Source organism: Herpailurus yagouaroundi, unplaced genomic scaffold, assembly GCF_014898765.1.
Source record: "Herpailurus yagouaroundi ecotype Mexico unplaced genomic scaffold, PumYag 159, whole genome shotgun sequence".
Taxonomy (NCBI): domain Eukaryota; kingdom Metazoa; phylum Chordata; class Mammalia; order Carnivora; family Felidae; genus Herpailurus; species Herpailurus yagouaroundi.
The window spans coordinates 22177747-22204484 of record NW_024412400.1 but is presented as its reverse complement, the minus strand read 5'-3'; the positions used below and the strand labels follow the sequence as shown (position 1 = coordinate 22204484).

The 26738-nt window shown below is 39.1% G+C and overlaps 2 protein-coding genes across 4 annotated transcripts in view; one reads left to right on the top strand and one right to left on the bottom strand.

Annotated features, from left to right (window-relative positions):
- Nucleotides 1-7287, bottom strand: part of EFHB (EF-hand domain family member B) — a 50331-nt gene extending 43044 nt beyond the window's left edge. The window contains exon 1 of one of the 2 annotated variants that reach the window (XM_040480092.1): nt 6254-7287. In XM_040480092.1, the coding sequence (XP_040336026.1) occupies nt 6254-7171 (918 nt within the window). In that variant the 5' untranslated portion in view covers nt 7172-7287. The remainder of the gene's footprint in view (nt 1-6253) is intronic. The other variant, XM_040480091.1, reaches the window with a different exon arrangement.
- A 5143-nt stretch (nt 7288-12430) lies between these two features.
- The window catches only part of RAB5A (RAB5A, member RAS oncogene family), a 30598-nt gene continuing 16290 nt past the window's right edge, over nt 12431-26738 (top strand). Inside the window, exons 1-2 of one of the 2 annotated variants that reach the window (XM_040480094.1) lie at nt 12431-12777; nt 15742-15998. In XM_040480094.1, the coding sequence (XP_040336028.1) occupies nt 15836-15998 (163 nt within the window). In that variant the 5' untranslated portion in view covers nt 12431-12777; nt 15742-15835. Of the gene's footprint in view, nt 12778-13267; nt 13292-15741; nt 15999-26738 lie in introns of those variants that run through there. The other variant, XM_040480095.1, reaches the window with a different exon arrangement.

Below are 26738 nucleotides of genomic sequence, written 5' to 3'. Positions count from 1 at the left end.
CACATAATGGATAAACTGATGCAAGCATAAAGAATGGCAATATGGAAGGAATTCTTTTTATACCAGCATTACTCCCATACCAAACTCAGAGAAAAATGGCACAAAAATAAACACTAGTGTCTAATCTTATATGGGATCATAGATGTAAATATGCTAGTAAAATACTAGCATAAATCCAGGAATATGTTATAATTATAATATATGACAACCGGGTAGGGTTTAGCTCAAAATATAAAGATGGTTTGCTATTAGAAAATTAATGGTTTCAATTTGGAAAATACGTATTTCAACAAATGTGGAGGAAAGCTCTTAAGGTTCAAACTCTATTCCTGATTTTTAAACATTTTGAGCAAACTGGGAATGAATATAAATATCCTTAATTTCATATATCAGAAATCTCCACCAAAAATAATACTTGATAGTGAAACACAGGAATTCTTCCCATTAAATTTTGAAAAGAGACCTTACTTTCAATATTGTATTATTGATCATAAGCAATACAGAGAAACAGAAAATAAAGATAGCAGGTATCCATACTGAAGAAGGAAAGGCAAAGTATCAATATGCCTACCTAGAAAATCCAAAAGAAATAATTGTTAGCTAGGATGCAATGGGAAGTTGCTTAAATAAGGGGACTGAAAACTATCACAGGATGGAGGACGGGAAGGGACAAAAGCAAGGAAGGAATGTGTTTTGCTTCACAGAACCAACAGTTCCAGCCAAGGAGATGCCCAACTAGGTGTTTCAGCCAATAGCCCTTTGACAGGTGTGTCTCACTTGGTGACCCCTTACTTGAGCCAGTTTAAGCTGAATAGGCATTAAGGACCTACAGAGGAGGTCCCAAGGTGTCTTCAAGTCACCTTTAGCTCATTAGAATACTAAGCTCTCCTCCTATGAGCAGAGTTTTCCATCATTTTTTTGAACATACAATGTATGTACTAGCATGTTGACATGATAGGCATGAGCAGTTGAACCAAAAGTGCATATGCAAGCTCCATGCCCCCTCCTCCAAAACGCTGGGAGACAGTGCTTTGAAAGCTATCTCCCTGTCTTCTTACTTATAACAATAAAAAGCTCTTTGCTTTCAACATTTCCTTGGATTGTGCTCAACATGATGCACCCCAAGTGGCAAACCTATATAATGATAAGTAATTAAGATTAAGATAATAGGAGCTCACCAAGATAACCAGATATAAGCATAAGAAAAACAATGAAACAGGAGTGCTGGGGTGGCTTAGTTGGTTGAGCCTCTGACTCTTGATTTTGTCTCAGGTCACGATCCCAAAGTCATGGGATCAAGCCCCACATCAGGCTCCACACTGAGTGTGGAGACTGCTTGTAATTCTCTTTCTCTCTCCCTCTGTCCCTCTCCTCCATGCTCTCTAATAAGAAAAAAAAAAAAAAGAAAGAAAGAAAAACAATGAAAAGAAACATATGAAACAATTTTCAATCTCATCACATAAACAATAAATGTGAATTAAAACAATGCCCTACAAACCATTATTAATTTTTAAAATTCAGTGGTACAATCTTTTAGGAAGGGATTTGGCAACAGTAACTAGAAAAAGATCCATTTGTTGGCTTCTGCTATAACTCTATCCTAAGGAAATATTCCAAGATATATAAAGATGTTCACAGACTACTTTCATAGAAAACAGAAAAATCTGGGGAAAAAAATCTAATGTCCAACAAGAGAGAGAATGAATTAGCTAAAAAATCATATATTGGCTTAAAGAAAAATATTTTTTTAATTTTATTTATTTTGAAGGAGGGGGGCAGGGAGGGGCAGAGAGAGAGGGAGAGAGAGAATCCCAGGCATGTTCCACATTCAGCACAGACCCCAATATGGGACTCGATCTCATGACTACGAGATCATGAGCCAAAATCAAGAGTCAGATGCTTAACCGACTGAGCCACTCAGGTGCCCCAATATTGATTTTTTTATCAATAAGAGATCTTTGAAGGTCTCTGTAATAACACTGAAATATTATTAAATGATAATTAGTGAAAAATCAAGAAAAACTATGTTTAGTGTAACAACTACATTAAAATGCATTTGGAGAAAAGTGTCACAAGAAATGTCGTATAGTCAACGATACAAACTCTTGACTCTGAAGTTGTGACTTCAAATCCGGAGGCTAACACCTCCTAGTAATATAACTGTGGCCAAATTCCCTGATTTGCCTCAGTTTCTCATCTATAAAATGGAATTTAATAATAGCAGCTGTTCCTTTTTCCAAAGAAGACATCCAGATGGCTAAGAGACACAGGAAAAGATGCTCAACATCACTCATTATCAGAGAAATACAAACCCAAACCACAATGAGATACCCCTCACATCTGTCAGAAAGGCTAAAATTAACTCAGGAAACAACAGATGTTGGCAAGGATGTGGAGAAAGGGGAACACTGTTGCACTGTTGGTGGGAATGCAAACTGGTGCAGCCACTCTGGGAAATAGTGTGGAGGTTCCTCCAAAAATTAGACATAGAACTACTCTAGGGGCACCTGGGCGGCTCAGTTGGTTAAGCGGCTGACTTCAGCTAAGGTCATGATCTCGCAGTTTTCAAGTCCAGGCCCTATGTTGGGCTCTTGCTGACAGTGCAGAGCCTGGAGCCTGCTTCAGATTCTGTGTCTCCCTCTCTCTCTGCCCCTTGCTCTCATTCTGTCATTCTCTCTCAAAAGAATAAACAAACATTTAAAAACACAGAACTACTCTATAACCAGCAATTCCACTACAAGGTATTTATCCAAAGGATATAAAATGCTGCTTCGACGGGGCACATGCACACCAATGTTTATAGCAGCACTCTCAATAATAGCCAAATTATGGAAAGAGCTCAAATGTCCATCAACTGATAAATGGATAAATAAGATGTGGTGTATATATGGAACAGTACTCGGCAATCAAAGAGAATGAAGTCTTGCCATTTGCAACATGGATAGAACTAGAGTGTATTATGCTATGAAATAAGTCAGTCAGAGAAAGACAAATATCATATGATTTCCCTCATATGTGGAATTTAAGAAACAAAACAGGTGAACATAGGGGAAGAGAAAGAAAAATAAGATAAAAACGGGGGGAGGCAAACCATAAGAGACTCTTAAATAAAAAGAAGCAACTGAGCGTTGGTGGAGGGGAGGTCAGTGGGGGATGTGCTAAATGGGTGATGGGCATTAAGGAGGGCACTTGTTGGGATGAGCACTGGGTGTTATATGTAAGTGATGAATCACTAGGTTCTACTCCTGAAACCAATACTACACCGTATTTAACTAACTTGAATTTAAATAAATAAATTTTAAAAAATAATAGCAGCTGTCTCATAGAGGAGTTGTGACAGCAAATGAGTTAATACCTGCAAAGCTCCATGAGCTGTGATGTTGATATGGTAAGCTGCCAATAAACATTAATGTGAATGCAGCAGAGTGCTAGTAGGCATTGTATTAGGGAGATAAGATTCTGAGTGTTTTCATTCCCATTTTCTAAACTTTCTATGATATTATTTTTGTTTTACAGTAAAAATGCATATTTTAATATTAAAACATACTATTTCTAATTCATGCTAATCTCTTCTCTTGCCTATATTCTAATTCCACTCCCTCCTGTTTATCTAGGACCTGGTTCCATCCATTATCTCTTTTCTGTTATCTCAAACTCCTCTAATGATTCACTAAATAAATAGATTCCTAACTGTAATCTTTACTCTCTTCACTGTCACACTTCCTAAGGAAAAAAAAATTCACAATAACTTTCTTCAATTTGAATTTCCCATTCACTCTTCGGTATATTGGAATCTGAATTCTCTTTCCGTTATGCCATTCTAACAATGTTGTTAATTTCCTTAACATTCAAAACTAATTAATATATATCCTATTTACCCGATCACAGGTGTTTTAACACTTCTAGTCACTTTCTCCTTGAAATTCTCTTTACGGTCCTATCACACTTAGAAAGGAGGATGTGAGAGGAGGAGGAAGAACAGGTTTTAGAATTGCCTCTGTTGGAAACTGAAAGCTGGTAGCCTGTGTCTGAGATCAGGTCTGAAGCCATAGACTATAGAACCAATCCAGAAAGGAGAAGCAGGTGTGGTCAAGTGAAAGCACTTGGCTGGGGAAATCCAATAATGGAACCAGAAAGCAAAGTGGGTCAAAGACAAAAGAACACCCTGAATCCCAAGGGGAACAAAAAAGTCTGCAGTTGCAGAAGAAAATCTGCAGAATCCCCATGACCACTTCAGCAGAATTGTATTGTCAAATCTCAGTGTGTGGAGTCTTTTATTCTCAGAATATCTTAAGGATGCTTTTTTTGTATAACTCAATACCACCCTCTCAGACTCACCTCTTTCTTCTCTAACTGTTCATTCTCCTATTTATTTTTTTTTATTTTTTTTTCAACATTTTTATTTATTTTTGGGACAGACAGAGACAGAGCATGAACGGGGGAGGGGCAGAGAGAGAGAGGGAGACACAGAATCGGAAACAGGCTCCAGGCTCCGAGCCATCAGCCCAGAGCTTGACGCGGGGCTCGAACTCACGGATCGGGAGATCGTGACCTGGCTGAAGTCGGACGCTTAACCGACCGCGCCACCCAGGTGCCCCATCCTATTTATTAATCCAGCCTTCCTTCCATTTATCGTAGATTTACCAAATGATCACCATAAGCCAGGCATTGTGATATGCCATGAAGCTGCACAATAAATAAGGTAAAAGTCCTTCTCAAAAGCTCACCCAATTCATATTTCTTTCTCTGACCACCACATTAATGTGTTTCCCAAGGTTCTTACCTAGACACTTCTATGCTACTCATGGCTCCAACTGTCTCACATTACCAATGGGCTCCCTGGCTTCTTCATCTGATACTTGTAGATATTTCAAACTCAGGACGGCCAACACCAGACACTCATTTGCCACCAAACCAGAAGAGATCATTATCAACCTAGAAACTTTTAAGTCATGCATCAACTTTCCTGTCTTTCACCACATAGATGAACAAATGGATAGCAATTCTTAACAATATCATCTCCTGAAAAGCTTTCAAAACTGCACTCTCCTCTCTATTCTAACTCTACATTAATTTCAGTCCATAATTACTTTCATAAAGCCTTCTGTTTCCTGTCATCCATTATCTCCCCCTTCCAGTTCATCATTACTACTGATGTCAGAATTATCTTTCCAAAAGACAAATTTTATCTACCATTGCTTTGTATCCGTATGTTTTACCCCTGCATTCTGGACATTTAGATTTTGTCCACAGATTTCTTTTGTTGTTGTTGTTTATTTATTTTTGGAGAGAGAGAGACAGTGCGAGCAGAGAGAAGGAGACACAGAATCAGAAGCAGACTGCAGGCTCTGTCAGCACTGAGCCCTACATGGAGCTCAAGCTCACAAACTGCGAGATCATGACCTTAGCCAACATCGGATGCTTAACCAACTAAGCCACCCAGGCACCCCCATCCACATATTTCTTTTTCATCTGTATCTCTCAACACCATGCTGGATAAAAAGAATTGCTTATATTTCCCAAACACAAGAAACTCTGATCATGCTTTATGCCTTTCTTTGCCAAAAATGCTCCAACCTTGTTTTCCATCTGATATGTCTAAATTTGCTCAAATATTACTTGCTAGGCAAAGTATTTCCCATCTCCTTCAGAGCTGTCCAACTTCTCCACGGAACTCTGTGCTTAGAGTATATCTCTATTAAGGAAGAATCGCATTTGTTTTGCATTCATTTGGACATCTATAAGCTGTCTCCAACATTGAAATGAGTGCCTAAATGTAGATTGTAGAGATCATGTATTTTTTATTTTATATTTTCCTGCATCCAGCAAAATGGCCACCGCAAGTCTTTGCTGAAAGAATGAATAACTCACAGAATAAATAATGAATAGGAGAAAATGTGTTTTTCTTTCCCTTCATTACATGACTAGGAGGATACAACATGTATCTCAGTGAAAGGGCTGAGAAAATGCAGATTGAGAAATAGAATGAAAGTCAAAGGAGAAAGGCAGGAGAAATCAAGAGGAATCACTGGTGTGCACAGAAAACAAAGCTGAGATCTAGGAAGAGAGGCAGAGCATGAGAGGAGATCAAAGTGAAAGCTGGAAAGAATCCAACAGGACAAGGAATATCAGAATCCCAATGAAATCTTTGCAGTTTGACTCCACGAACCCAAACAAGTCTCATCAGTTTGTCATCCTGGTAAAGACAGGACATTCCACAGTTCCTAGGAAAAGAACTAGAAAAAAAACTTACACTTGGCCAGCAAGGCATCCGATCAAAAAATTTCCCAGAGTATATAGGTCTGATGCAATCTGGAGGTTCTACTCCAGGTTCATTGTTTTCAGTCTCTTTTCTCTCTTCTGGTTGTTGGGCAAACTGGCACTCAGAAGGTTCTATCACCAAGCCCATTTGGGGGCCTGTTTCATCTGGCTCTTCTAGACCAGTGTCTACCACTGCAGGAGGCTTCACCTCTGCACTGGGCTCCATTACCACACAGGTACCTCTTCCCAGTTCCTGTCTAGGATCCATATCCAAAGCAGGCTGTTTCCCTACTGAAGCCCCTAACGCTTTAGGGGAACCAGCTGCAGAGCCTCTCCTGCTCCCTAGAGCCTGTGGACTTTCGCCTACCATGCCTAAGGGAGGCTGTATTATCCTTCCAGAACACCCTGCCAGAAGACACTCATTTTCTAAACCCCCTCCTCCTGGCACCGTACCCAGAGGTTTTGTTTCCCGTGAGGCTGAGACCCCATAGACTCCTAAATTACTCCTCTCCGTGAGGGTCCTAGACGTATTCTGTCTTTTTAATTTCATTTCAAGCTCCTTGCTCAACAGAGATTTTGTTTCGGGTGATGCATTCCTCTCAAATTTATTACTAACCAAGAGGTTCTCCCTACATGAGGAATCTTCTTTTCTTAATCCCACTCTCAACCCTAACTCTGTGGGAGATTTTGTTCCCATGACGACCCCCCTCTCTCCTAAATCTCCTAAATCATCCTTCCCTTCGTGAGTGGGCCCATCCTCTATGCTCTGGGGAGATTTCCTCTCAGACACCCCCATTCCTCCAACAGCACTCATCTCAAAGGGGAAGTCTATACCTGGCTCAAGGAAAGTTCCTAATCCCTTGGGGTGCCCCAAACCTTTGGGGGACCCCACTCTCACGAAAGAACACATCTCAACTCGGACTCCCTGCCCACAGCTTCCTGCCTACGAAATAACACCTAGCAGAAAGGAGACTAAGGTCTGTTTACCCGGTTACCTAGGAAACAGGGGCGTGGCTTAACGCGCAATTGTTTCTCGGGGCAGGATCCCGCCCATTTCTCCCCGACTTTCTCCAGTCAGTTTCTCTCCCTCTCTCTCTCCCCCTTCTTCTTTTTCTCCTTCCCTCCCTCTCTCCTCTCTTTTCCTCCTTCTTGACCAAATCTGGAGGGCAAGAAAACAAGGAGGATGTGGTTTTGGGCACTGGAGAAAATGTTCACTAACTTCTCTTCGGTTTCTCTAGCAAAGCAGTCCCCTCAGGATGGGTTCAACCGTGGGCTTCCTCCTCCTGGCCATTGGCCTACTAATTTTATGGCAATCAGGATAAAAGTAACCACTTCTCTGGTTGTGACCATTAATTTAGGTCCTTCCTTGTGCATGTACAAGCACAGTGCACGTAGTTCTTTCAGCCTAAAGAACTACTTTAAATTCTGTGAAGTTATTTGGTACCTGTGTTACAGAAACTACTTAAAGTCTTTCAGAACATTTACATTTTAATAAATAGGCTTTAAATAGTATTTAAATATGTTAAAATTTGAGGGGTGTTATACAATAATGCATATCAACTTCTTAAAATATTGTGCAACTCAAACTCTGGATATGTAAGCATGAGATTTTCTTTAAATTGGGGCTACAACTTTGTCAGGTTTTGGTGAAAGTGTATTTAGTAAATATTTGTCATGTTTTACACAAACAGGGGATACAGAGCACCTAGGTTAGAATCTGAATGGAATTTATAGGATTCCAGTCTTTTAGAAACTATGAAAAACTTGTAAATGAAAAACTAAAAAAACAAATGCTTAAGAGACATTTCACATTTGAACAAATTGTGTACTGTAATTTTCATATAGTTATTATAAATATTCTTCTCCCCCAAGCACTTTAAATGACTTGAAAGCATGTAAATGAAGGGATGTCTGTACGTATAAGCGTTCATTCAATTCTTTCATTTTTACAAATAACTATTGAGTACCTACTTTGTGTCTATGATGGGAATATAGTGAAATATAAGCCAATCCCTCTCTCTTGGAATTTATATTCTAGTGGGGATAAATAACCATCAAGTAAACCAACAATTAAGATCATTTCACATAGTGATAAATGTTACAAAGAAAACAATACTTTGATATAAAGAGATGCTACTTTAGAATTGGTGGGCTTAGAAGTTCCTTAGGTACATGACAATTGAACCGAGGCTTGCATTTAGCCGGGCAAAGACACAAACTTTTTAAACATGACTAGCTCAAGTTCCCATAATTTTTTTCTCATTGCCTTGCCATCATGCCCACGTTTCCTTATGTTAGAATTACCTTTAGGTTTGCCTCCAGGTAGTCCCAGTTAAAACAAAATGTTACCAGTCATTACTATCTATGATTCATTCTTCAACTACACAATGGAGGAAAGACGTCCTGGAAGAGAAGGTAGAATATATAGGGTAAGAGTGCCAGGGGTGACAGAGAGACGTAAAGTGCTGGGAATTTGTGAGTGGATGTATATAGATTTGAGAGCAAAGGAAGCACTAAGGGCTGTGTTCAAGTCTGTAACTTTATTTAGGGTCTGTCCACTTTGTAGCTTCCTTAACAAAATCTGTCAATTAGTAGGACTCCACATTTGACACTAAAATATATGCACTTATCAGTCCTCCTCAGTTAACTGGGGCTAGGAAAAAAACACAGGCATATTGTGAGTGGCAGCAGCAAGAGAAAAGCTTTACTGTGGCATTTCAGTCTCTGGCAGCAGATCTTAAAAGTGCTTAGCCACTGGCACGGTACTCTTTAAGACAAACATTATGACTAAACTACAAAACATTGTGGAATGTATTCATGAAGGAGGTGAATTAAAAGACCAAATTGGTAGAAGAAAATAAATGAGGAAGCAATATCCTAGAACAATGAAATGGGGAGTTCCTACCAATTTATAAATTTCCGCATCCCTGTGTTATTTGTGAGGTCTTCTCCAATCAAATGCTCACCACTCTAACTATAATTAGGTTCACAAATATTTTCGAGGCCCTTGTTATCTCAAAGATGCTTTGTGAGGAATTGAAATGATGAATAAATAACGGTCTCGGTCCTTTAGAACTTTAAAATCCTAATGAGATTTTAGCTTCCCTAATGGGAACAAAAACCTGAGGAGAAAAGTGTAGGCACTGTAAAATAAGTTGGTATTAGAACCACTACAGAGAGTAAAGTGAAGTAGCGTGAAACTACAGGAAAAAGATAACTAAATCCAGTAAAAGTACAGTTAACCCTTGAACAACACAGATTTGAACTGTGTGAATTCATTTATACGCAGATTTAAAAAAAAAAAAATTTTTTTTTCAACGTTTATTTATTTTTGGGACAGAGAGAGACAGAGCATGAACGGGGGAGGGGCAGAGAGAGAGGGAGACACAGAATCGGAAACAGGCTCCAGGCTCTGAGCCATCAGCCCAGAGCCCGACGCGGGGCTCGAACTCACAGACTGCGAGATCGTGACCTGGCTGAAGTCGGACGCTTAACCGACTGCGCCACCCAGGCGCCCCACGCAGATTTTTTAAAATAAATCTATCAGAAAATTTTTTGGAGATCTGCAAAATTTTGAAAAAATTTGCAATGGCATAGCCTAGAAATACCAAAAAAATTAAGTGAAAGTTAGGTATTATCGTAAGAGTGCAGTATATAATACATTTAACATACAACATGTTATTGGTAAGGCTTCTGGTCAATACTGGGTTATTAGTACTCAAGTTTTGGGGGAGCCAAACATTACATGCAGACTTTCAATTGTGTGGGGTCAGTGCCCCTAACCCCTGCATTGTTCAAGGGTCCACTGTATCTTCAGATGCCATCCAGAGGAGTTGGTGTCCTGGCCAAAGTGAAACCTGCAGTGATGGGTGGTAACAGTGTTCTGGGAGGGAGAGAACAAAATGATCAAAAATGCCAAGATGATAACATACCAACAACATTCTGGGAACAGAATAGACCAGTGTGATTAGGATACAAAGCAAGTGTTTGGGGAGAGGGAGACCATAGAAACAGAATGAAAGAAATGTGGGACAGGACTACAGAAGTTTGGACTCTATTTTGCAAATGAGATATCCTTGAGCATTTCTGAGGAGAATGACTGGCTGAAGCATACAGAATGATTGAAGACAGGTGTGTGCATTAATTCCTGTTTATATTAATACTACCACAGCCTGAGTGTTGGGATTAGATCACAGATTTGGGGATTAGAGAATTTTTGGTATTAGAATGGACAATGGTTTATGAGGGAAAACAGGAAGAGTGAAGATGATTCTGGCCTTTCATGTTCAGGTGACTGGGAGGCTGTTAATACCAGGCAACAAAGCAGAAGCAGGTTTGGGGTGGAATAGGTTTGGTTTACATACTGTTGACATGTCAAAACTGATGTGACATATCCTATTTCCTGATTCTTCCTTGGATTGTCCAAGAGGTATTAACGTGACTAACACACTATATTGGAACAACCTCTTGGGATAAAGTGCCACAGATACCATTTAGGTATGACACATTATGCTCTTCTGGTTAGTAACTGGGGAGTTGATCTAGAAGACTGGCTATTCAAGGATTCAAATCATCTTCATTGCATAACGTTGACTGAGAACCCTCAGGATACCTTCCCTAGTACACATCCTAGACAATCAATATCGATGTTCTCAAAATGAAGCTTATAGGGGCGCCTGGGTGGCTCAGTCGGTTGAGCATCTGACTTCGGCTCAGGTCATGATCTCATGGTCCTTGAGTTCAAGCCCCACGTCAGGCTCTGTGCTGACAGCTTGGAGCCTGGAGCCTGCTTCTGACTCTGTGTCTCCCTCTCTGTGACCCTCCCCCATTCATGCTCTGTCTCTCTCTGTCTCAAAAACAAATAAACATTTTAAAAAATTAAAAAAAAAAATGAAGCTTATAAATGGTAAACTGCAAACTGAAAAGTAGTCCTTATCCTGAGGGAAAGTCAATTTAACATTCCACCAAATTACAGAATGAATTTTGTTTTGTTTCAGATACCTGGCCAGAAACTACTCTATGAACTTTAACAAAGCAAGGTGTGTATGTAGGTCTGCAGTGGATGGTAATGAAAGTTTAAGTTGTACTGGAATCCTGCTTAAACTCAGGCTGTGGAGCCAGCCTTCAGGTTAGAATACAATTCATCACCAGCGCAGTGGGGATTTTGGACAAGTTACACAATCTCTCTGCCTCAAATTCTTTACCTTTAAAAAAGGCACGCCTCATTCATTAATTCCACACTTGACTGAAGATTCTGAGCTGGCAGGCACTATGCGAGACAGCGTTGAGGACCACTTTGGGGAGTTTATATTCTAATGTAGGAAGGCATTTAGTTTCAGATACTAGTTTCAGAGTGAAACCTTCTAGTATAAGAGTAAAATGGAAAAACTCCTCTAAAGCGTTTCGTACAGTAATTCGCAAAGGAAAGCCCCGAATAAAAGCGAGCTATTATTTTAAGATTTGCTCCCCACCACCACCATCAAAAATAGGTACACTGAATGAACAAAAGCAAGTTAAGATTCCCTCGCCTAGAGACAACTTTTGGTACGGGGTCTAATCCTCTTCCCTGGGTAAATAACCACACCTTTACAACACATCCATCCCCTCCCCCGCCCCCCGCAGGACATGTTCCGGGGCTCTCCCGTGCTAGAAAAGTACACCCCCTCCCCCACCCACCCATTCCCCTTAGCCAAGTTGCCAGGGTTGGGGTGTTGCAGGGTAGAATAACTGGGACCGTGTGCAAATATTCAGCGGGAACTTCGCCGCCCCCCATGGCGGGGAGGAACAAACCCCAGTTTTCTCACGCTTCCCCGAAAGCCAGGGAGTAAAGGAGGAACCCCCCCACCCCCACCCCCACCCCCACGCCGGCCGCCGGTAGACCGAGACCGCCACCGAGATAACAATGGCGCCGACAAGGGCGGGGCCGTGCTTGCCTGGGATGTGGGAGGGAGGTGGGAGGTGGCTGAATCCGACGCGGCCTCTCGCCGAGGTCACGTGACACGGCCCACCCGGCCCCGAAAACCAGGCCCGGCCGCCAGGGCTTCGACAAGGGGCGGGGGAGCAGACGGAGAGAGCGCACTGGCGACGGCGGAAGTGACGAAGAGGCGTGATTCGCTACGTGCAGCGACGTGGCGGCGAGGCCGGCGCCTGGCGGCGGAAGTGGCTCCCGCGCTGGGACTTGAGTGTTTGTGTTTTGGTTCGCGACGGAGCCGCCGGCTGGTCTGAGGGGAGGAGGCAGAGGAGGGAGGAGGAGGAAGAATTAATCGGAACTCGAGCGCCGGCGGTGGCGGAGGAGGAGAAAGGAAAAGAGGAAGGCGGAGCGGAGAGAGGCGGAGACGGAGCCGGACGGGGGCGGCACCACGGCACGATCCCGGCACCGTCCAGTCTGAGGGGAGCGGCCTGAGGAGGAGACGCGCCGCCGCCGTCTAAGCCACAGCCTCACCCTCTCCTCGGGCCACGCCTGGGACCTGCTGCTGGGAGGCTTCAGCCCCGCGGCTCCGCGTGCTGCGGTCTCAGGTAACCAAAGCGTCCCTCCCCTGCCCGGCGCCGGCCGGGACCCCAGGTTATACGCTGTCCTCGGTCTCTCCGCGGCCCTGCCGGCACGGAGTCCCCCGCCCATTCTTCCCCGCCCGGCGCCAGTACCCAGAGCTATCGAGCCTGGCGTCTCGTCCTGCCGGCCCTGGTGATTCATTCCTCAAACAGCTCTGGAGACCAGGATTTGCAGACTGGCTGAGGGAGCGACGGGTGTCACCCTCTTCCCTTCTCAAGATGGCGCCGTGAAAGAGTGCCGGAGGCCGCGGTTCCGTCTGGCCCCTGTCCTGGCCGTCCCGGAGGGGGTGGTCCCAGCCCGAGCCAGGCCAGGTTGGGGGAAGCAGGATGGGAAAGAGGGCCAAGGGGCCTGGCGGGTCCTGCTTGTTCAGGCCGTTGGGAGTTTGGTATCAGTTACTCAGGTACTCTCCAAGGAGGAACCGGGGCCTACAGCAGGTGTGAATGGGGGGGAGCTCCGCCTACCTGCGACTTCCAAAGACGGGTAATGGAGGGGGGAGGCGCGTCAACATGCTATGCCTAGGGACTGTCTGGTCTAAGAAGGGTGGTGAACCGCAGCTTAAAAGAACTCAAGACAGCTGGGCCGCTGCACCCGCACAGTGGGTAGAGACCTTATTAAACCTGTCTGCTGTTCTCCTCCCTGGGAGCTGGTTACCCCCGTGAGATTCTCAGACTGTAAGCTCTAAACGTCGCAATTCACATAGTTGGGGTTTGGTCTCAATGCTGATTCGGATGCCTTTCAGATAACTGGTTAAAAAAAAGAAACGTGGACCGCCCTGTTTTAAGTCAAGAGAGCTCAGAAACTTTGTTTTTAATGCAAAATTGGGATAACAGGAGCTCATAGGGTTGCAGTAAGCAAAATTCATGGGATAATGGTTGGCACAAAATAAGGGTCTGGTAAATGTTAGCTGCTGTTATTGATGCTGTCTTTATTAACGAGCTCCTAGAGGACTTCATAGGATACCGGTTGTTCTCAAAAGATTTTAAAATGCATTTTATGCAGAATCTTCGTTTTGCAAAACAAAAGTTTCGGTAGCGAATAAAAATGAATGCCCATGATTTTTAACCTTACTGTGCTAACTTTATACATTTATTTCCTGCTCTAGAGTGTTGGAGAGAGATCTGTTCCAACAGCTTTAACCCTTAAAAGGCACAGCAAAAAAAAAAAATAATAATTTTTTTAATGGGAGTCTCATGTTTTCCCTGAAATTTTGGGCCATGAAAATTTGGAGCATGTTGTCCCTGACGAGTATTTCAATTTGCTGTTTTGTGGGTAGTGAGACAACTGGGAAATATTTCAATTGGTATTGAAATATCTAAAGGTGTGTTCACATGTTTAGTCTGCATGATGTTCTGTTTATTTTATCAGAGAGCCACTCTAACTGCCATTTTTCAGTCCCTGTTATGTGTTGGCCACTGTATTAGAGACTTTTTTTTTTAACATATATTCTCTCATTTCATTCTGCAGCGGCTATGTAAGTTAGTTAGGTATTTTGGAAATGGAGACTTCAGTATACCCAGTCAAGATTGCATCACCAAATCCAATATTTTTTAATGTGGTGGGGAGTCAGTGTGGAGATTGGGGCATTTTTTTATTACAGAAAAATGTTAAAGTACACAAAAGAGGGGGAGAATAGTAGAATGAACCCATCACCTGCTTTAAATTATCTATGGCCAGTAGTGTTGTATTTATATCCCTACTGTTTAGAAACAACTTAGACATACCATTTCACGTTTAAATAGTTCAGTATGTGTTACTAAAAGAACTCTGCAAAGCTGCTGTTGAGATAAGGCAGTGGTGATTTTATTGTCTCAAATATAAGGTCTCATTGGTATTTATTAATCCATTGTCGAGAGGGAGTTTTATATAACCTCATTTCATGGGGAAAGCAAATTTCTTATATGAGGTACCCAAATATAACAGTGATTTTTAGGGGGAGGAATCATCAGGTTTAGTATTACTAGTAAGCACATAATCAGATTTTGACTGAAGATAAGAAAACTGTGATTTTTGAGTAGATTGGAAGAGAGTCTTTTTTAATGTTCCCTTACTCCTTTCAGATTGAAAATTAGCAGTAGGTATTAAGAAAAGAGATAGAAGTTGCCATTTAGGCCAGTTTTTTCTAAATGTGTTAAATGGAAAATAACAACTTAATTATTAGCCCCGAAACTACAGAAGAGTGTAAGTAAATAAGACACCAATAAGCTAACCACATAGAAAACCACTGTTAACACTTCCATGTATGATGTATTTGAGCACATGAGGAAACAGTTTTAAGTCTTTTAGCTACTAGACACACAAAATATTTGTTACTTTGACATTACCATTAATCAAAAACTGTACAATTTAATAGGGGCCTTCAAATAATAATAGCCAACATTTATTGAGTTCTTACTATGTTCTAGGATCTGTTGTAAGAACTTCCCATTTATGAACTGAATTTTCCCCAAAACTGTTTTAACCCATCTAGTCTGGCTCCAAAACCTGAACTCTTAAGTCACCTCTCAGGTTGACTGGGTTTGAAACACAGCTATGTTGTGGCTCTGTCATGGCTCTGTCACAGTAACTATGTGACCTCAGTCAAGTTACTTAACCTCTCTGTGCCTCTTTCCTCATTTTTAAGGATTGTAACAGTCTATAGGATTGTTGAATGACTATGTTAAGTACTTAACTACCTGGTACAAAGTTGAGTCTTAAATAAAGATTAGCTTTAAATCTTGTTTTGATCTGAAAATTATAGCAGGATTTTAGGCTTAAGTCTCATACTTTTACATTATTTCAGTACAAAGGTGGTGAATTTAAATACATGGGAATCGGTGTCCTGTAGAGGTTACAATTATATTATATGTGATAGGCAAAATTACTGAAGTGATTAACATTAGATTTGTTTACTGATTTGTGTGTTTAATAATACAATATTTGTTTCTTTACAGGTTTCTCTACATCCAGAAAGAAAAAAATTTGACACCTTGCATCCTGGAAGTTCATTTAAAAGACTGAAATTAGGGACTTCTTTCAAATTTGGACATGGCTAATCGAGGAGCAACAAGACCCAACGGGCCAAATACTGGAAATAAAATATGCCAGTTCAAACTAGTACTTCTGGGAGAGTCTGCTGTTGGCAAATCAAGCCTAGTGCTTCGTTTTGTGAAGGGCCAGTTTCATGAATTTCAAGAGAGTACCATAGGGGGTGAGATTTTCTTTTTTCCCTTCATTTAATTGAATCATACATTGGCAAAAAAGATTTTGCAGTTCCAGTTGTGTGATGATGAATACCTAAATAGGTCACACAGTGAAGAAAACCGTTCAGCAGACCTCAAGCTTTAAAACTTATCTTGATTTTTGTTTAGGTAGTATCTTTCTACATTTTGATTTCCTGGTTATCCCCAAGATGATTGTGTAAAAGCTGGACTACAGATACAAGCATGAACAGAGTCAGTGTCCCAAGTAATTAAATTTGATCCGATACCTGTTTCTTGATAATGATGAGAAGCTTCTTCGAATTAATACGTTTGTGCTGAATAATATTGGCCTTAGAATGAATAATGAAAATAATAAATAGTGAAGGTTAACCTTAAAATCCTAATTCTAAATAACTAGACTATTTGTATATTAACACTGATTAGTAAAATTAATTAAATTTTATTAAACTTGAAGAGAAAAAGTCAGTGGTCAATGGAAAGGGACATGAAAGGGAAATGGGACCTGGAGAGAAAGATAAAAGATGAGGAGGAGGTAGAGTAAGCCATGAATACAGTGGTTTTGGTAGGGTTGAGAGGGGATGAGGGGAGGGTAAGAGGCAGGACAAAGAGGAGACAACTAATAGTGCAGTGTTGTGGATAAAGACAGGAGATTGGTGATTGAATTAATCAGATTCACAGCTTATATAGCATTGGAGCAAAACTTTTTTCGGTGCCTCAGTTTCATCTGTCAAATGAAGCTTTTGAATTAGGTAATATCAGAGGAACCACACAGCTTTAAGATTCACAATATTTTGCAAGGTGTGTGTAATTAAGCAGTACTATATTTTTAAAGGTATACGTAAATAGATTTTGAAAAGTCAAACTTCTGAAATATGTGACCCAGCTAATATGTAGCAACTTTAGATCTGTGTTTTAGGAATATAACTTTATGTTGTGCATTTAGTGTATGTTCTCAGGTACACTTGATAATTTTATTCATAGTTCAGACCTTTCTAATGAAATAGTTTGTAAAACTGTACTACCTCCTGACTTCCCTGCGTACAGTAAATACAGTACATAGGTGGTATTTCCACTTTAATAGATGTAGCAATGTGTTTGTCATCTTCTTTCATTTGTGTATATATCAAGTTACACAGTGTTCTATTGTTTCAGTGTTTTATGTTTTTTATAATGGGTGACCTTCAAAAATGTAGTCCACATCATTGAGCTTTTGAGTCAAAAATGTAATGAACAACATACATTCTTTGTGATTTTTTTGTTAGAACATTTACACACACATTTGGTTTAGGAATGAAATATCTCTCAAGGTAGTATCGCTTGTCAAGTAATTGTCAGTGGCAGCATTTCCCAAAGTTCATATGCATTCTAGGCTAAATACCTGGGCCAGATAGGTTTGGGACTGGCTCTGTGCCACCCTCCCCCTCTTCACAGTGCATAGTCCATTAACAACACTGAAGCACTATATAGTAAAGAACTTAATTCCTGGGGAACTGCAAGAGCCTCAGGAGGGTAAAACTAGAATCTTTGTTTTTGTTTTGGATATTATGGTCATCCAAATGTACTTTGTCCTAATGATATTTAAAGAAGGACATTTGTAAGAAAAATTGAACCCTGTCAGTGAGTTGTAAATATACAGATCTGATAAATGTATGCGTATATGTAATCTGCATTTCCATTTAACACAAATCAGGTGATCTACATTTATGGATTTTTCAAGTGTTTTGTTCCTACATCTAAAGCTTCCTTAATATTTTCTACTTGTGCAAATTGACTTTTAAAACCAACTTTAGAAGGGATTTATATCCAAATTTCTCTGTTAACGGTTGTTGGACAGTTTGTTATAGACGACCAATTTTTAGGAAGTCTGACAGTGCCATTATGATTATAGCTGTGAGCACTGGGTTTTTGTTTTTGTTTTGAGACATAGTTGACATAGTGTAAGCTTAAGGTTTAAGACATTGATTAGATATGTTTTAATAGTGCTGTTTTATGCTCTTTGATAACAGCTCTTCGCCCTTAGGGACAATACTAGTATTCTGTCGTAAGGATTTCATGGTTTGAGCTATTTAATTATCAACACCCCAAGTCCATAACTTGTAAGTAATATATATTTTTGTTTTGGCTGATGTGTGGTAAGACTTACCTAACAAATGAACTTAGCCAAATGTTTGCATTTTATTTTTTGATGGTTTATACCTACTAACATTAGGTATGGTCTGAAGAGCTAACTTAAAATTTTCATGTTTGAAATCATATGCTATTCTCTTGAGTTTGTGTATTCTAGAGCCTTACCTTCATCAAGAATATCAGGGTAGTTTATGCAGTTCTAAACATGATAGCTCGATTTAAGAATCAATGTTGTCTCACTGCATCCTATACAATTGCCCCTTTGCCCTATAGCACTCATGATAAAGTTAAGTAGTTAGGTGTTGGGTTTAATACTTCGGGGAGTTCTAGCTTATTTGTAGGGATTTAAAGTCTGCAGGACATTTATGTTCTTATTGTTTAAGACGAACCCAGGGGCGCCTGGGTGGCTCTGTTGGTTGAACATCCAACTCTTGATTTCAGCTCAGGTCACGATCCCAAAGTCGTGGAATCAAGCCCCGCGTCAGCCTCCCACTGCCCTTTCCCCCACCCTCACACACACACTGTCTCTCCCTCTCTTTCTCTAAAAAGGAAAAAAAAGAGCCCAGAAGGTTAGCAAGGAGCATTTGGTTCATATAATTGTGTTCCTCAGTATCTCCTCAGTAAATATCTGTTGGATAGGGCTGTTCATCTTTCACTTAACACCTTGAGTACTTTAAGACTTTAAAGGTTTCAAGTGAGTTACTCCTGTTAAAAAAAATATTGTTTAAATACATTTAAATGCTATTTATAAACAAGTGGATCTTCAACGTAAGTCAGAGCAAGGTTAAAATATGCAGTGAAGGGGCATCTGTGTGGCTCAGTGGGTTCAGCGTCCACCTCTTGATTTCAGCTCAGATCGTGATCCCAGGGTTGTGAGATTGAGTCCTGTGTCAGGCTCTGCACTGACATTGCAGGGAATGCTTGGGATTCTCTCTCGCCCTCTGCCCACTCCCAAAATAAGTAAATAAACCTTTTTTTTTTTTTTTAATATGCAATGAAATAAGATGCAGTCATTCAACTCTTCTTTTCTTTTGAAAGGTAAATGTTTGATACCAGAGTTTAATTTTGAATGCACTGATCATCAAAGGAATGTCAGACAAGTTTAGGTTACAGAACTGTACGGGAGAATATTAACATTCCTCCTGCAGGTAACTGTTATTTTTGAGGTTTGGTTTAGCACACTGGTTCTCAGAATGTTCCGTAATCCAGAAGCATCTGCATTACCTGGGAACTTGTTAAAAATGCAAATTCCTATGTCCTATATTGAACCAAAACACTGAAGTGGGACCAATAATCTTAAATGTTAACAAGTCTCCCAGGTGATTCTGTTGCATACTGAAGTTTGAGAACCACTGCTTTTTGTGTTCTGAGTAGTCAGTATTACATTTACACTAAAGTTTTTGGAATAATAGCTTTTTGTTAAACTGCAGTTTGAGTAGGGTTTTTGAAAACATGTTTGTTCAGCTACTCCACTTTGAGGATTACAAGTATTGTGTCCTGGTAACATCACACATGACTTCTATCTCTTTGTATGGGAACCCCTTCCCTCAACTCTGTTAACCTGGTAGGCCCTTTAAGAGAGTATGGCCCCTTCTCTGTCCCATCAGGGTTGCTCTGCTTTGTCTCTCTTTACTAAGGGACTTTGTATAGTTTTCAGTTATCTGTACCAGTGCTGTTCTCCTTTATTGCCAAAAGTAATCAAGGACTGATTATACACTAAGTTAATTAAAGAAACAAGTGCCTTTTTAAATTGTAGTTCCAGGACATGGCACATATTAGCTGCTTGATCATAGGTAAGTCAGACTCAGCTCTCACATGAAATGGAAATAATGTATCTAACTAGAAAAGGTTTTAGTAAGGGTTAAATGAAAGTACATATAAATTTCTTGGCACAGTGCGTAATACAGAGTAAAATGCTTATTAAATGTTAGCTGTTACCACTACCATCACCATTACTTTTTGCTGAGTCATTTTTATCATTGTTCTATTGCTACAGCGTGACATTACTTTGGAATTATGACTATTCCATATAGTGCATGGCATTTGATTTAGGATATGACAGTAATAAGTTTTTTATGTTTAGATTTCCTTTGTTGGAAGATGAAACTTTTAATTTTTAATGTTTATTTTTGAGAGGGAGAGAAGGAGACAGCGTGAGTGGGGGAGGGGCAGAGAAAGAGGGAGACACAGAATCTTAAACAGGCTCCAGGTTCTTGAGCTGTCAGCACAAAGCCTGATGCTGGGTTCTAACTCATGAGCTGTGAGATCATGACCTGAGCCAAAGTTGGATGCTTAACTGACTGAGCCACCTAGGCACCCCTGGAAGATAAAATTTATAGGAACAAATAAGACTTTAAAAACTTTATAAAAGCAAGTACTTAACTAAATTTGAGCCATCCTAAAAATGAAGTTTTTGCAGATTCATTCAAGTGGATAGTATAAGCATGTACAACTAAGTTTCTTAAAATTCTGCTTGGTAAATTCTTACTAATTTTTCCCTCCATTTATTGGTTTTCACAAAACTAGTTAGTCGTGTATATTACATTAAATGCATGCCACCCACATGAACTAAGCTATTTGTGGAAGTTTTCTCAGAGGGGGAAATTACACTGTTAAATAGAATACTAAATGTATTCAGATATTAAACTTGTCTCCTAAACTGAGAAAGAAAAGCCAGCCAGAAAATTTAAATCTGAATAACTTATGTTCTTCCTGTAGTAGTAAACTTTCTACTGTTGCCCTTCACTTGTTAGCCTTCAGAAAGACTGATTTGTATACAAATGATCCTCAGTTTACAGTGGTTCTACTTAGTTCAACTTCATGATGGTGTAAAAGCAATACAGACAGTAGAAACCATACTTTGAATTTTGATTTTCTTCCAAGCCGGCAGTATTTGGTACAATACTCTTGTGATGCTTGGAAATGGCAGTGAGTTCTAGCTCCCAGTCAGCCACGTGATCACAAGGGCAAATAACCGATACAGTCACAACCATTCTGTACCGGTAACAGCCATTCCATTTTTCATGTTTAGTACAGTATTCAAAAAATTACATGAGATATTCAACCGTTCATTATAAAATGGGTTTTGTGTTAGATGATTTTGCCTAGTTGAAGGTTAGCATAAGTGTTCTGAGTACATTTGAGCAAAGGTAGGTTAGGTATATTAAATTAACTTTTCATTTTTACCAAATTCTCAACGTGATGGGTTTATCAGTATTAACCCCATTATGACTTGAGAAAGGTCTGTAATTGTAACCCTTACATTTATTACCTTTATCTTTTTTCATCACATTGCTCTCAATTAAAAGTACTTTTGAGAAAGGATGGAAGACCTAGATAGAGACAGATCATAAGCATATGGTTTTTGACTCATTAGAAAAATGGTGTTTGAAATGTTCATTGTTCTTTCTAATACAGTGAGAATTAAAATTTGTGGAAGTTAATCATTGGTTTCAAGTGAAAGAATATTATCTTTATGCATGGTACTATTTCCTTCTAGAAAGTATGTATTCAGTATCTGAGATAGGTTGTATTACTGACAGAAGTTGGTAGAGATTGGCTACTTTATATCAGTTTATATGAGTTTTGTCCTAAAAAATGATTTTTTAATAGAATTAACAGTAATTTTTTTTCTAGTATCCTACTTCAGAATGTTATACAGGAGTATTTAAACATTGCTGCCACTTAGGAGTCTGTAATCTTGTTTTTAGTCGTGGCAACCTTTTATGGACACTTTGTGAGCCCTGTTCGAACATTTGTAAAATGAGAGGATTGTAAGTAAGAATTCTTCTAGAGCAGGCTTTTTTTTTAATGTGTACTTTCCATATTAAACAGTATAATCAGTACATTTTAATCTTTTCCTCCTCTTAAAATTTATTTCATAATTTCAGTTTTTGAACATCAGTTTTTGTCCTGTCTTACTTGATTCATTGATTGCCCTCTGGTGCTGCTTAAGTGTTCAAAGCTATTTGGTAGAATGGTTTTTGCCAGTTAGCTCTAACTATAGCGAACAGCCTCTGTTGATTAATTTGCTGCTTTTATTCTCTTACAGACTGGGAAGTAAGATTGTCAAACTTCTTTAAAATTCATTTATTCAACAAATTTACCAAGCTCCTAACATTGTGCTAAGTACTAGAAATCAAATCTTACAGTTTAGGATGGGAGACAGATTGAGTACACATAAGGTATGAAAAGTGGTATTACATACTACTATTTAAATTAGGCCTAAATTTCTGACTGATCTTTTTTATTTATTATATATATATATATCCCAAAAAAGGATACATACGTATATATAAAGGAAGTATATTCTCAGTTACATACTGAAGAAATATGTAAATTTGCGTAAACTTTGGTGCTTGGATTTCATGACATCTATTTTGGCTGCATTCGGACTATTTTTGCTACCTTTCTGTTGTTGACTCTGTTCTGAACATTTAAGGTTTGTGGATAATTGACCTTCGGTAGACACCAGAGGCACATAAGATACTTGGTTTGAATGATTTGATGTGGTGGGTTGGGAAACTTTATTTTTATTTATTTATTTTTACTTAAGGTTTATTTATTTTGGGAGACAGGGTGAAAGCAGGGGAGGGAGAGAGAGAATGGGCAGCTTTTTAAGAACTTCGTTAATAGAATAAGAATTCTGACTTGATAAAAATAGAGAAAACATTGTTTTTGAAAAATGTTTCTTTTCTCCTTTTGCATCTTACACTATAATAATCAGCTGTTACTTATATGCAATCTTGTGATGCGTACTGAATTTAACATAGGATAAGCTAATTTGGAGTCATCGTTGAGAGCTTTTATTACAGACCTCTTGGTGGAGAGAATAAGAATGTAGAAGAATGAGAAAAGCAATAGGAAATAATTTGAAGAGGGAGGTTTTGGGAGTTTGATCATTGGCTAGCTTGATATAAATACGAACTAGCTAGCAAATTACTAAATTTCTAAAGATGAAAGTGTTACTGAAGCTACATATTGGATTTTGGAAATGAATATCCTTAGTGCTTTACAAGTTTTATAAAACAATATTTGAAATAAGTTGATAAACAGCATTCACCCTCTTTTCAAGGTAATACAGATGTGGAAAGTAGAAGCAGGATGAGGAACCAGTTATTCATGGTTTCTATCCTTGAGGATAGCAAGTGCTTTTGGACTCAAAAAGAAGAGGATAATCTGATGATATGGGACTCAAGTCACTATATTAATTATTGGGTACCTTTAGCATTTCTCAGCATTTTACGAGGACCTTACTACGGTTATATGAGGTTACACTAAAAATTCTCTTTCTTATATTCTCCTAACCCACTGGGTTCTCTCCGTCCCCCACCCAAGACAATGTAAATTTGTTATATGCCCTTGGGAAGTTACTATTACTTTTAATCTATATAGTCTCTTCCCCATTTAATACAATTTGAAACATATCAGGGCTACTATAATGTAGCTTATATTTTTCACTTTAATATTCACGTGACTTTTTTTTTTTTCCTTAGAAACAACCACAAAACTTGATGGCTTAGAGCAAAATCATTTCATCCTCTCATGGTTCTGGGAATCGAGTGGGCTTTGTAGATGGTTTTCTGATCATTCATGGGTTGCTATCAGTGCTGGGGCTAGATAGACTCAATCTCAACTGCTGCTAGCTATTGGTTGGAGCCTCAGCCAGAACACCTACATGTGGGCCTTACCACCTGTCTTGAGTTTCCTCACAGCTTGATGGATTGGTTCAAGAATGAGTGTCCCAGAAAGTACCAGGTGAAGCTCAGTGGCCTTTCATGACCTTGCCCCAGAAGTTACATAGATAGCATCAATCATGTTCTAGTTACAGACTCACAGATTCAAAGGAGGGGTGTCAGCATCATGTAAGAAGAATGTGGTGTGGGAGATCTTGTTGAGGCCATCTTGGAGAACACATTCTGTCAAAGATCTATCCATATCATTTTATGAAGAGCATCTTCATTTTTCTTAGGTGTAACAGTATTCCATTGCATGGATCATATCAATGTATATTTAAGTCACTTCTCTAGTTTTGAATTTGCACATTGTTTTAGATTTTTGGCTGTTAATATAATTTAATATAATGTAGTATTGCAGTAAATAATTCATAGTAATTTCAGATGTATCCCAAGTATCTCTATGGTATAAATTCCTAGAAGTTGATTGCCTATATAAAAGGTTACATACATTTGTAGTTCTGATATAATTTTCTGACAGCCCTTCAACAATGTACAGAATGTGCCTGTTACTGTATATTAACTCAAAAGAGACTTGTAGATTTTGCCATTTTGCCATATTATGAGGAAGATCAAGAATCTTTTCATATTTTTAGAGCCCATTGTGTTTCTGTTAACTATAACTTCATGATATTTTTATGTGAATTCATTTTTAATAGATGCTATTTTATTTCATTTATTAATGTTAATTTCTCAGTATCTCTGTTTTATTCATACTTATTTTAGTAACTGGTAATCTCACATTTTTTTACCATATTCTTATTGTTGGACATTTAATATTTGTATTTTTGATTGCTGTTTTAAGTAATCCTCTAATTGTGGACATTTTCTTGGGATATTTTTTTTTTCTCTCTGGAGTTAATTCTGTAAGATAGAGTTCTAGATGTAGTTACTGAACCAAAAATAATTTTATCTAATGATTATGGGATCAAAAGGATTCCAGTCTTTTCATCAATTTTTTCCTCCCTTGGAGATAGTTCCAGTTGTTTTTTTTTTTTTTGTCATTGCTCAACTTAAATATGTTTTAAGATTACAAGTTTCTTGTAACTGTTAACTCTGGGAGTTAAAATCTTCCTTGTCTTTTCTCCCTTCTTTAAGTTGTCCTTTTCCATTCCTGTGTTGTAAAATTCACAAATATTAGAACTTTTAAGCTTCCTTAGTGGATAGGTTTATTGCTAAGCATTAAAGAGTCACTTCAAGACAGTAATACTTTAATGATCTGAGAGGTTCCCTTGAGGTTGGGGAAGCATTAAGTGCTAGGTTCTTAAACCCAATGCAGAAGGTGTATCACTAAAGAGAAGGGGGAAAAAAGAAGCTTCCCCCTTTTCAAATAAGCATTTTCATATTCTTTTAGGTAAATACCTAGAGGTGAGATTCCTGGATTGTGTATTACTATTTTTAATATTTTTTAATGTTTAATGTTTTCCATAGTGTCTTTATGAGTTTACATTCCCACCAACAGTGCACTAGGGTTGCCTTTTCCCCACATCCTTGTCAGCACTTGTTATTTCTGTTTTTTTTTAACTGGTCACTCTCATGGGAGGTGATATTTCACTGTGGTTTTGAATTACATTTCCCTGATGATTAGTGACATTGAGCATCTTTTCGTGTGTCTGTTGGCCATCTGTATGTCTTTGGAAAAAAGTATTTAGGTCCTCTGCCCATTTTTTAATCAGATTTGGGTGTTTTGAGTTGTAGGAGTTTGTTACGTATTTTGCATATTAACCCCTTATTGGATACATCATTTGCAAATATTTTCTCCTGTTCAGCAGGTTACCTTTTCATTTTGTTGATGATTTCCTTTAAAGTACAAAAGCTTTGGGGCACCTGGGTGGCTCAGTCGGTTAGGCATCCGACTTCGGCTCAGGTAATGATCTCAGGGTTTGTGGGTTTGAGCCCCGAATGGGGCTCTGTGCTGACAGCTCAGAGCCTAGAGCCTGTTTCGGATTCTGTGTCTCCCTCTCTCTCTGCCGCTCCCCCACTGGCGCTCTGTCTCCCTCTGTCTCAAAAATAAACAAACATTAAAAAAATACTTAAAAAAAAAACAAAAGCTTTTTAGTTTGATGTAGTCTGGATTGTTTATTTTTTTGCCTCTGGAGTTTTTAACTCTGACTTGGCCACACTTAATTTCTAGCAATTTGTCAATTACAGCTTAGGTTTTTCTACCTGAGCTGGTTTGCTCATCCTTCTGCTCTGAGGTTATCCTTACCATATCCACCTTTCTGTACAATTGTGGGAGTAGCGTATTGCCTTCTCCCCTCAATTTTCTTACAGATCAAAGAAGAGTTGACAATTTTTCAGTTCATCTTTTTACTTGTTAGGATGGCGTGGCTACTTCTAAGCACCATACATGCAGACCTGGAAGCCAGAAGTGTCTTTTCCTTGCATATTACGGGAATTTAATAAAGTACTGTTTAAACTATTTAATAAAGTACCTATTGTCCACAGATAAAATGTCTTTCAAAGACACACATCCCTTAAAGCTAAGTTAATTTCATTAACTTTTTCTGTATTGATGTTCCTTGGAGAACATTTGTCTGAAAACTAGTTAGTAACTTCTCACAACCTCTCCCCTTTCTTCACCTTTCCTCTTTGTAATGTGTTCATTCTGCTTCCCAGTTTATTATTTGATACATCCTTGTTATATAAATCCAATCTGGTGAGAAAAGACTTTATAAGGTTTGGGTCTGTGGTGGGATAAGCACAGATTCTTAGCCTTGAAGGTTCATTTACTGATTTTATCAGTCCCATCATAGAGTGTTCAAGTTTGGGGCCCTAACTTATTAATACTAACCAAACTCAAACTCCTAAGACTAATTTAAAAACAATATTCAGGGGCGCCTGGGTGGCGCAGTCAGTTAAGCG